Consider the following 12,441-nt stretch of genomic DNA (forward strand, 5'->3'; position numbering starts at 1 on the left):
AAAAATGTATATGGGTATTCACTACACTATTGTTGCCACTTTTCTGTAGGTTTGAAATTTCCAGAATAAAAAGTTGGGGCAAAGTATGTTTTTTTCTGCTATCATATATATCTAATTAAAATAAATAAATAAATTTTAAAAAGAAAAAGGCAAATATAAAGTAAATTACACAAATCTAGCATTCATTACTTTTGGGGCAATGCAAAGGTTTCTTGTTAGATAATGAAACTTGTGCCATTTTCCCACAGAATCATCTAATACCATACACTATAATACAGGCGCAAACTTTTTACATTCTTGGTGACAAAAGAAATCACAAGTTAATTGTTTAAGTTTACACCCTTTCTGGTTCCAGCATTATAATCCCTACCTCATTAATCATCACCAGTAGCTACTTCTGTAATTCTCTGGGAAATAGTTCCTTAAAGCTACCCTAAATACCAACCTTTTGCTCTGTAAATGCAGAAACTCCAATCCAAGGTTTCTACTTGAGTTTTGCTCCCACCATGCTTAGAATGTGATTGTCTTTGGGGAGTTCAAGCCCTACAGACATTTGTTGAATAAGGTTGAGCTTGGAAAATAATTCAGGTATATTGTCCCTCCTAATACTTTAATGTAAGTGTTGTCAAGTTACTATGAGCACCCCATTATTGAAAGATATCCATTAGAATGTATCAGTTCCATTGGTCCTGTTGTGCAGGTTTGGAAACACTACTCTGGCATTTCCGAATGCCTGCAAAACTCTCTCAAAAGGAGAATTTGGGTTCAGTTTCCCTGGAGTAAACTATGAACTCTTTTTTTTTTTTTAAATATTTATTGTAGTTGGATACAATATTGTAGTTGTAGTTGGATATAATATCTTTAATTAATTAATGTATTTTTATGTGGTGCTGAGGATCAAACCCAGGGCCTAGCCTGTGCTGAGCAAGCACTCTACCACTGAGCCACAACCCCAGCCCCAACTGTGAACTCTTATCAACATAAATTATGGGCATTTCTTCTCAGAACTGACATGTCTCCAGCCTTTCAGAGGAATCCAAACATTTTTTTCTGTTAAAAGAAAGAGTTGTGGCCAAACCTATTAACACAGAGATACAGGAAGGAAAACAAAAGATCTTTTCATGAAACAAAATTTGATACTTACCTAATGTGGACCTGGGAATGCTGGCATCCTCTTTGGCAGGCAAGGAAGTGCTATCATTTCTGGAGGGCATTTGCATTGATGCCTAAAAATTGGAAGAGTTGGGGAATTTAGGAAGACACAGGAACTATGATCACAATGGCAGGACTTGCAATATTCTCATACAGTTTCATATTAAAAGTTATTAAACTTATATGCCTGAAATGTAAGCAAGAAATGCTGCTGACTTGAAGTCTACATAAGTCTACAGTTCTTACTTGATCAGTTTGCTCTCCCAGATTGGGGCTCATGGAAGTAGCTTTAGCTTGTTGGTTAGAGATGAGTGTTTGAGTCATCATTAAGTCTTTCCCTCCTAAATGCTGGCGTATAGCCTGTAATTCTAAATTTCTTTCCATTAGGGCTTGCACCATCTTCTCTGCAGCAGCCTAGTGAGAAGAAGTCACAAATAACATTAGAAAGATATTGCAGTAAAATAAACACAATTTGTTTTCAAGTGTAATTGCTTAAAGGCCAACCATTTAGAAAAACCTATTTGGGGGGGCTGGGTTTGTGGCTCAGTGGTAGAGCACTTGCCTAGCATGTGTGGGGCACTGGGTTCAATTCTCAGCACCACATATAAATAAAGTAAAGGTCCATCAACAACTAAAAAAAAAAAGCTACTGGGACCCTAAGAAATAGTTTCCTTGCTATCAGTTTATAAAGAAAAATAGTCAAGTGAGTAGGAAAACAAAGTTGCTCATAGGCAAAATGTTGGAAAAAAAAAAAACATAACACATTTATTACAGATAAGAGAAACTCAAGTAGATTCTGCTAGAACTCTATTGGACTAAGGTGTTAAGGTCCTGGTTTGAATTGGTGTAACAGATGACTGTCTTTACTCTTACTTGTTTCTTTGCCCTGGATTACTCTTCACCTATATATCTGGATGGTTTGCTCCCTTCAGGTCTTTGCCAAATGTCACCTTATCAGATTGGCCTTCCCTGAGTATCCTGTCTAAAACAACAATCTTGTGAGTCACAAGGCACAAATATTCAGTTATGTGTAAGTTCTAGGGATCTAATGTACAACACAGCGACTATTGGTAATAATGTTATATTGTTTACCTCTATTTGCTAAGAGTAGATCTTTAATGTCCTCACTATGGATCCACACATAGGAAATAACTGTTTCCTAAGACATTGTATCCATCTACAACTAAAAAAGTATTTTTTTTAAAAAGCCATTTAGGTGATTCTTCTGCATGTAAAACTTGAGAATGCAGAAGAATATAACTAATACTATTGCTGAATTTAAAATCTTCAGTCATTTCCATTCGCTCCAAGGTTCCATTATTTTATTATCTGCTGTGTAGTAAAAAGATGTATAATAAGACTAATTCTTTCAAATAACAGAGGTTAAAAAGAAACTTCAAAGACTTAGTAGCCTCTTGTCAAAGACTTAAATGATTCACAATAATTTTGTTAGGTCTCTTCTAGAAGTGATCATTGAAGTATGTGGCAGGATGTTTCTAACAAAATGTGAATTTACTTCAGTAGGCCAGAGAATTAGAAGAGTGGAATATCACTATCCCATGTTACAAGAAAGCATCAGAAAATATTGTGGTAACATAACAAGGCAAATAAGAATGCAGCTTCCTTCAAAAACTGATTCTGAGCTATTGGTCCTTAATATGCAGCATAAGTCAACTAGTAGTCTTTGCCCTTAAGGAAAAAGATAAAAATGAAGGGAAAAATAAAAAATTATTTCTGAAATAGTTGTATACCATTATTTTTAGATTAACACTCAATATTGAGTATGGGAATGTATTCTCTTCATGTCCTTTCAAAACCAATCATTTTTTTTCCTCCTGAGATAGGAAAGAAATACCTTTTTGGGGGTGAGTACCAGGGACTGCACTCAGAGGCACTCAATCACTAAGCCACATCCCCAGCCCTATTTTGTATTTTATTTAGAGACACGGTCTCACTGCATTGCTTAGCACTTCACTTTTGCTAAGGCTGGCTTTGAACTCGAGATCCTCCTGCTTCAGCCTCTCGAGCCACTGAGATTAAAGGTGTACACCACTGTGCCCAGCGAAAGAAAATACATTTAATTGTAAGTTTTTCCATACCTTGAATGGAAATATAAAATGTCACTCAAGTCTTGATAGTTTAGAATTAAAATCAAAACACTCCAAAATTCCATACCTTGTTCTCTTAAAATGATCAAAGCATTAAGAAAAAATCAGTATAGACAATGCAGTTAATGAACACGTGTTTTTGGCACATTTCCAAATGTGGTGTTTAAAACACATTTAACACTTGGATGATTGATGTAAAACTGAAATCTATTTAATAAACAGCAGGAGAGAAACTATGGAGTTTCTCTGTATATCATGTAAAATGATATACACATGTTACAAATGATACTTTTCTGGTCTCTGCACTAGTCCTTACCTGGCTCTCCTGCTCCCTGGTGCTCACAGACTGAAGCAGAGCCTGAACCTCCATTTCATGTTCCAAAGCTTGTTTGTTCCGATCACTTAGGAGGTCCTGCAGCATTCTTTCTTTTCGCTGTAAACGCTGGCAGAGCTCCTCAGCTATTTCACTCTGTTCCGGTCCCAGTTTGCAGAGCAATGTTGCACTAAGATCCTAATGCAGAAGGAATGGTGTAAGATTTTGGAAAAAAAGTTCTTTCTAACACATACTGAAATGCATATAAGAACTGTCATGGAAGAAAGAGCTTTGAGGTTCTTGAGAATAAGCATCATGTTTTATCCACTTTTGTTTCCCCACATTTAGGAAAGGCCTATGACTCAGAAGGCTAGACATGCTCAGTGAACAAACACTAACAATATAAAATATATAGAGTGACAACTTACATATTATTCTCTGAAATAAATTCTTCTCTTATTTGCTCAGGGAACATAATAATTAATGTTAGATGAGAACAAATGGACACTCAGCCCAAGTGTTTATTTTCTCCCCAGCAAAAACTTTTAGGGGGAGCATCAAACAGAAAGTTAAAAAGGAATGACAAAAACTGTTTTAATAAGCAGGCTGATGCAATTCCTATCTCTATATTGGTGGTTAAAACTGTGAAGCCATACTGCCTGGGTTGAATACTGGCTCTGACACTTAACTAACTGTTACCTGGATAAGTTAACTTCAGAAGTCTTTTCCTTGTCTGTAAAAAAGGGATAATATTATGTCCCTCATATATTTGTGAGGATTCAATAAGTTATTGCCCATTAAGCTCTTAAAATAGTACCTGACCTGGCATGAGCACCATAACTAATAAAGGTTAGTTATCATATTATAGATGCATATTTTCGATCACATTAATTCTCATATAACTTCTTTGAGAAAAATAAAGATCATCTTAAGTTTACAGATATGGGGAACAAGTCTTAGGGAAAGCCAATTACTTGCCCAGAAAATGAAACTAAAGACTTGGATAACTTGCTTCCCAGACTTCTAGAGTCCTAAGTCAAGACTGAAATCAAGTAACCACTAAGCCAACTGCTTTTAAGATAACTGAGGTCTTGCCTCCACTTCTTTGTTCCTGTCATGAAGAGATGTCTGTAACTGCTGAACGATACTCTCTTGTTCCTTCTGCCAATGGCTAAATTTGGTTTCCATTTCTTCTTGTAGCCACTGGAGGTTGTGACAGGTAGCAGTTAACTGTTCAACTTCTAGGCCTTTGGCCCTCAGGAGACTTTCCATGCTCTATAGTTACAAAGAAAGCAATCATAAGTTAAAAGAGCTATTCTATACTTCTCATGATAAATGAGAAATTAGATCCACCTTCAAATTAGCACCTATTGACTTTTTTGTAAGAGGAGAAAACTAAGTAACTAATCTAACAATGCCATACTAATTTTTTTTTGTTTTTAGAAATTCTTAACTAGTTTGTGGAGAGAGAAATACTAGGCCCATGATAAAATGGAAACATTATAGAGGAAGTAATTTCTCTGAAGAGAAAGTAAATGACTCCTTTAAAAAGTGACAGATGGTTAGTTATATAAGCTTTAAAATAAGTATGTAAATAAAAAGCTCATGGTAAATGTTAGTAAAATAAACAAGTGTTCTAATTGTGGGAATACAGGGACGTGTATGTAATATTAACGAGATGAACAACAGTTATACCCTGGAAATGCTTATGTAAAAGTGTATATGCGTGGGGAAGGGTGTGTATGTATCTATATCCAAATCCCATTTCCAAAGATGAAAAATAAATTAGAACCATGTAAATAGAAACCCATATTCACTGACTTCCTCTACAAAAACAGAAGTGCTGTAATTTCTCACAGTTTTTTTTTCTAATTTTTAAGTTAGACACAATACCTTTGTTTTTGTTTTCTTGTTTGTTTTTATTAGCTACACATGACAGTACAATGATCTTGACAATTCATACATTCGAATCAAATGGGGTATAATTTCTCATTTTTCTGATTGTACAGGTTGCAGAATCACATTGGTCATACAGTCACCTATATACATACAGCAATAATAATGTCTATTTTATGTGATGCAGAGCATAGAATTCCATTCCTCATGTGTGCTAGGCAAGTATTCTATCACTGAGCTACAACCCCAGCCCTAATTTCTCACTTTCTAGTCTATAATGATGGAACTAGTAAGTGCTATTTTGTTTTTATATATATGTGTGTGTATGAATAAAAACAATATACGTGTGTACACACACACACACACACACACACACACACATATATCCATATACTTTATAAAGCAAATACTCTGGTTTTCAGAAAATGATGGAGGAGGCTGATGCTTCAGGCTTAGAATGCAAGTGGGAGAGGAATACCAAGTCAAGACAGATTTTGCTCTTACATGCATGGTAGCTTCATTAGAAGAGAGGACACTGCACAGTCTCTCTATGTCATGATCTCGCTCTCTCACAGCAAGATGAAGCTGGCGCAGTTCTTTGTCTTTTTCTTCTAGAGCAGAGAACTTTTCATCTATAGCCCGCTGTAACAAAAAGTAAAGCTCCTAATTCTACAAAGTTCATTATCTTGATTACCATTTACTCAATGAGCTTCAAAGGATGAGAGAATGGAAAACCAAAACCCCAAAGGAGCAAATTAAGTAGACATAAATTTCTATGATACTCATGTACATAGAATAACCTATAGCCCAATAAGCAAAACCACAACACGTACCTCTAGAGCAATAGCTCTATCATGTGTCCGTTGCCGAAGTTTCTCAAGCAACATTTCATTTGCTTCAGGGGTTTTTTCTGACTTATCTCGATACTGTAGGAGCTCCTGAAATTCCTAATGAGACAAAAGACATTCCTTTATTCACTTATCTATTATTAACTGTATTCCTACATTTTGCTAAGTAATCTGTCATTTAAGATAAAAAACATGATCATTCTTCGCAGGGGGAAAAATTTAGCAGAGATAGCATTCATGTAAATTGTTAACTATTCTGCAACATACAACATGTATAATACATAGAACTGATAACCAATCTTCAACATATAAACATACTAACATGCTTGACAGCTAACTAGTAGGGGAACACAGGGTATATTGCTTGACTCTCTGCCTAATGGTGCAATAAAGATCTAACAAAGGAGGAACGATTTGCACTGATAAAAGACTAGGATTTCTGGGCTGGGAATATAGCTCAGTTGATAGAGTGCTTGTCCTGCATGCACAAGGCCCTGGGTTCAATCCCCAGCACCACAAAAGACTAGGATTTCTTAAATGAAGAGGTCCTAGGGGTACATTCATAAGAAAAAAAAAAAAAAACACTTTTATACACAATATATGCATACAATGAAAAAAATCAGATACTCAGTGAAATATAAGCGATTCAATGTGAGTGAAGCTTAGAGTAGATGGCAGAACTGATCACTCTCCTTTCTCTCTCTCTCTCTCTCTCTCTCTCTCTCTCTCTCTCTCTCTCTCTCTTGTGGTAATGGGGATTGAATTCAGGGGCACTTAACCACTGAGCCACATCCCCAACCCTATTTTGTATTTTGTTTAGAGATAGGGTCTCACTGAGTTGCTTAGCGCCACTTTGAATTCGCAATCCTCCTGTCTCAGCCTCCTGAGCCACTAGGATTACAGGTGTGTGCTATTGCACCTGGTCTGATCACTCTTCTTAATATCACATTTTTCTTTAAAACTTTCATTCTGTCATTTAGCTTTCAGGAAATTTATGTACAGATGTCTTCTCCTATTAGATTGAGAGAGTAGCCAAATCTCTTCGTTTTCCCAACCCCTGGCATAGTGTCTAACTCACAGAGGTGCTTACCATTTGCTGAATACTGGTTAAGTCTTTCAGGTCTATGCAGATGTTTCTTACTTGATGATCAGCATCTTGATTTAGATTGTATTTTCTACTTATTTTAAATCTTCCTGATTCCCAAAACTTAACATTCTACTTACAGCAGGATCTCAACACAGATGATTAATACCTTCATATTACAGGAACAAGAATTTCAGAGCTCTATGAGTACAGTTTCATTGAAGTCATAAACACTCACCTGAAGTAGCTGCTCCTTGTGACTTAGACTATGGTTTAGGTGTTGAATGTTTTGTTCCTGGGTTCGAATCTCATTGTATTTTTCAGCCTCCAGGGTACGAAGCTGTTGGCTCTTATTCTGCAATTCTCCTTGTAGCTGCTGCAAAGCTTTCCGCAATTCCTGAATTAAATATATTCCCTTCTTAAAGCAATCTAAAGTTTTTACATGGTCATTAGATACATTAAAGTTTTCAAGATATATAATGAAATATACAATAGCAGAAAGTGCTATTGTTAATATTGCTATTGAAATTTGGATCAAATAGGATATGAAAAATTGTGAAAAAACTGTAGGGGTAGTAGGAAATAAACTTGATATTAGAGTTCAATGCGAACTTTAAATATTTCATGTATAAATTCCCATCAGAAGGGATGTAAATAATACAGAATTATAATAAGTGAATGTTCTTTTTTTCACACACCCATGAGTTATAAGTGAATACTTTGAATGTTTATAGTCTACACATTTATATAAATATGTGTGCAGATATTTATAAATAATAGGTATATATGCAACGTACTGTAAAAAAAGAAAGGGAGCTCTATATAACAATTAAACAAAACTCAGGATATGTTTCCTTTGTGTGCATAATAAAAAGTTGAGAATTATTTCCATCCCTATCCTTCTACTATTACCCCCAAACTATCAAGACAACTGAATTTTAATACTTCTAAAGGAAATTCAGGTCTCATATTTATCCTCCAAAGTACTAAACCAGGAAGATGCTTCAAAAACTGTACTTTTAAATCTGAGTGTCAGGGAGTCTAAGAGAAGCTAGCACAAAAAAGATCTTAAGATCTTCAAACAAGACAGACTGAGAGAGTGAGAAAGAATATACTCTAAACCAAGAAGAAAAAGAAATTCATTTAAGAGTTATGTATTAGACATTTTTCAAATTACACGACTAATTGTATTTTCCATTCCTTAGACCTCGGACATTCTTCCCCACTTTTCTGTTTGGCTCACTTTCACACCTCCCCCTGCTTCCAGAACACCTCATATTTCATCAAGCTTTCCCTGACTCCCTCTTCAGCCCCTCCTACATATTCTTATAAAAATCCATACATGGCTCCTCTGCAGTATTAACCATACTGATATTCTGTTCATGTGCTTTTCTCACACTAAATTATAAGTTAAGAGGAAGGAGCCTGTGGTATTCGCCATTATACTTCCACAATGTAGTTCAATATCTGACACATGACACATGGGCAACAAATGTTAAACTGAATTACTCAGATTAAAAAAATGACTTAGAGGTTAAGGTTCAACATACACAGTCCTGCTAAAAAGTTACTATCAGGGCAAAGTCAGCATTTGGGGCTACAAAGTGGTTAATGATTTACCTGGTTATGTTTCCAAGAAGCTTCTTTCTGCTGTTCACTCTTGTTTGCTGCAGCTTCTGCAAATTGCACACATCGCTTGGCATCAGCAAGTTGGCGTTCCTTCTGTCGTACCACCCTCTGAAGCTTCTGTATTTCAAGCTGGCTGCAGAATAAAGCACTCTGAAGATCAAGCAGAGCCACCTGTTGCTGAGCTGGGGAAGTACCCTCAGAGCTCTGAAGAAAGAGAAGAAATTATCCTCAAGAGGAGGGCAAGCATTGAACACCTGAGAAGACTGTAAAGACAAAACATAAAACCAAATGGCACATGCCCAACTGAAGTCTCTCCCTATGACGTTCACATACCTGAAGCTGTCCAAGCTGGTTTTGGTGCAGCATTTCTCGAAGCTTTGCCATTGTGTCATTTTGACCTTCAATCACCTGGTATAACTCCTCAGTCTGAAAATGAGAGAGAAGTGCCAAACATGTTAACAAACTAAATATAAATTCAATTATCTTGCCTGTATAGTAACAGGATTCTTACAAAACACCAATTTAGGTTAAGATACAATTTTTCCAGGTTAAGATTTGTTAGTCTGATAATACATATTTCTACAAAATATAGAATACTGTCTACTTTGATGGGACAAATTGGTTTCTCACAGGTTCTTGATTACTAAATATTTTACCTCATTTTCCCTGCTTTTCAGAGTTTCCTTGAGGCTTTGAATTGTACCATCTTGCTTCTGAGATAACTCCTGAGCAGACTTTAGTTCAGAGCTCATTTCATTTAGTTTCTCTTGAAGAGTCTGAATTAAAAAAAAAAATAGTTTGCTAGTTTGTTAGGTCAAGGATATCTGTAAGCTTTAATGCAACCAAAGTACTTCCTCAAAACCAGGTTCTGAAGAATTTTTTACAGAATAGTACTTTCTTATTTTTCTCACATACAGTAACCACTAAAGTTTAAAGCCAATCAACACAAGGAAATAGAAATAAATGTGAAATACTTCCTTCAATACTCAGTTGCCTCAATTCCATGCACCATGCTTTCTCTATAATGGTAGCTATAGTAGGCACTTGTCCACATGAGTCACTGTGGATCCCTCACCTAAGACCAAGGAGCTTCTGCTATCTTTATATGGGACGGGATACTACAAGGACTCAGCAGGCAAGAAACTCAGCATCCTAGATTGTGGCATTGTTTTTCTAACAGACATGAAAATCCATGAGCTATAAAGAAGTGAAGTTAAGCTAAGATCAAAAGCACAAAGATCAAAAAGTGATACCTTACACTGTTAAAGGTTGGGTGCAAGTTTTAATTGCATTCCTAAACGATACCAGATATTGGAATCTGGGCAGACCTCGCTAAAATCTTGATGAGAAATAAAGGAAAGGACTAAACTTATAAGTGAAAGTTCCCTAGAGCATCAGAAGACCACAGAATTCACCTCTCAAGTCCTACTCGGGTCAAAAGACTTGGGCTACAGCCAATCACATCCTCAGGAAAATCCTGTGCTCTCCAGGAGCACAGGACTAATCATACCTTGTTGGTGGCCTCTGTTTGCTGGAGTTTTTCCTGAAGTTCTGCCATGTGGGAATCAGATATAGACTGCTGAGTTACGGTGGTCTCATCTGAGTTCCTCTTTTGTTGTTTGAGTACCAAATCTTCAGGCACGGACTAGGATGAAGCAGCAAGACAAGATGAGTTAAATGCAGCCAATAATAAATTTTACTTTTATGTTCAAATATCTGTGGCATGTTTTTTCCACAGATTGGGAACACCAGAATTGTTACATGAATTACCAGTAAGACTTCCTGAAGACAATCCTGGTCCTTGCTAAGAGCAGTGATTCACCTCCATCCTTTCTATGCTCTCCAGCCTTCCCACCCACTCACACAGACTACGTAACTAGGTGAGGTGAGGCAAATAATTCAGTTTAAAGAGAAGGGGGATTTTAAAAAGGAAATACTTATGGTGACCAAATGTTTGCTTTATTCTATTTTTAATCAGGGAATTGAAAAGCTATATGGATGAATCTTATGCCATTCCTAAGAAGAAAAGTTTTATTATAATTACCTTTCTTACAACAGTCCTGTTTACATTATTGGAAAAACTGGCACATTTGAATATGAATTAGATATTAGAAAATACTCTTTTATAAACCTAAACTTTCTAAATTTGTTAACTGCACTACAGCTGTAAAAGATCTCCTTGTTCTTAGGAAATACATGCAGAAGTATTTAAGGTTAAGTGACATAATATCTACAACCAATCCTCACACATTTCAGGAATTTTTTAAAAATAATGAGCCTATACAAGGATAGGGATAAAACAAATGTGGCAAAATATCAGCAAGTGGTAAATCCAAGTAAGGAGTAAATAGGAGTTCTTTGTTCCGTAAATTTGAATTTTTTTCAAAACAAAAAGGAAGAACTTACAGGTACATTAAAAAATAATTATGTATATTTACATATACATATATACTTAAATATATATACGTGTGTATTTTTATATGTATATATATGTATATGCCTAATTAAAGTCAGGTATACAGTACATCCTGGATAAATAATCTACAGTGGTATGGGAAGGAAGTATGACTTATAAGGATATCAATTCACTAAAAATATTCAAGAGGAAAAAATGCATTATGTACATATGGGATGACTGATCAGTCTAAGATAAACTAATTAAACTGTGCCTTATAATCATCATGAGTTAAAGATGTTAAAATAAAATTTAAGGACACACTGTGGCATTAAATAACATTTCCCCTCACATACCTGACACTCCAGTTAGGAATATAAATTCACAAGGAAGGAAGACAAAAAACAAGCAACTGTTATTCATTTTTTTCTTTCCTTTGCACTTGATTAGCACCTTCCAGGCAGTAGAGCTTACCTCATATTCCTTCCTGTTTAGAAGTATGAAGATCTTTTCTATCCCTTCCGTGCCATTTATCTCTTTCTCTAATTTCAGTTAAGTACTATAACCTGCACAGTACCCTGTGAGGAATTGTGGGGAATATAATGCTAATGCATAGTTTTAACTAAACAGTCTACTAAGTTTACTGAAGAGGTATTTCCTATCATAAATACAGAGAAATACATTCATTTCAATGGGAAATGTAGGAAAGGCTCTTCAAGCAGACAAAATTTTACCCTGCATAGGGACTGGAGTTGTAGACCAGTGGCAGAGTGCTCACTTAGCATGTGTGAAACCCTGTGTCCCATCCCCAGAACCCCCCCCCCCAAAAAAAAAATCCTGGATCTAAGGAGGGGTAGAATCTTCACAGGGCATCTCAGAGCAACAGAAACAGGAAAGTGAGAGAAGTGTGGAGCTAATGGATACAAATTGTGACTTCCTTTACCATTTTAGTGTTCATGTAATTTCACCCTTTAGAAAGGATACAATTAATAATTATATCAGCATAACAGGTATAA

General features: G+C 35.9%; 1 protein-coding gene across 12 annotated transcripts in view; it reads right to left on the bottom strand.

Annotated features, from left to right (window-relative positions):
* Pde4dip (phosphodiesterase 4D interacting protein) overlaps nt 1-12,441 on the bottom strand; it is a 185,985-nt gene that overhangs the window by 59,385 nt on the left and 114,159 nt on the right. For all 12 annotated transcript variants that reach the window (XM_077791185.1, XM_077791184.1, XM_077791175.1 and 9 more), the window contains 11 exons: nt 10,541-10,675; nt 9,687-9,806; nt 9,364-9,456; nt 9,022-9,234; nt 7,640-7,798; nt 6,303-6,416; nt 5,974-6,111; nt 4,669-4,848; nt 3,577-3,771; nt 1,399-1,566; nt 1,145-1,226 (listed from right to left, as the gene is read on the bottom strand). In XM_077791185.1, the coding sequence (XP_077647311.1) occupies nt 1,145-1,226; nt 1,399-1,566; nt 3,577-3,771; nt 4,669-4,848; nt 5,974-6,111; nt 6,303-6,416; nt 7,640-7,798; nt 9,022-9,234; nt 9,364-9,456; nt 9,687-9,806; nt 10,541-10,675 (1,597 nt within the window). The remainder of the gene's footprint in view (nt 1-1,144; nt 1,227-1,398; nt 1,567-3,576; nt 3,772-4,668; nt 4,849-5,973; nt 6,112-6,302; nt 6,417-7,639; nt 7,799-9,021; nt 9,235-9,363; nt 9,457-9,686; nt 9,807-10,540; nt 10,676-12,441) is intronic.

Source organism: Urocitellus parryii, chromosome 11 (genome assembly GCF_045843805.1).
Source record: "Urocitellus parryii isolate mUroPar1 chromosome 11, mUroPar1.hap1, whole genome shotgun sequence".
Taxonomy (NCBI): domain Eukaryota; kingdom Metazoa; phylum Chordata; class Mammalia; order Rodentia; family Sciuridae; genus Urocitellus; species Urocitellus parryii.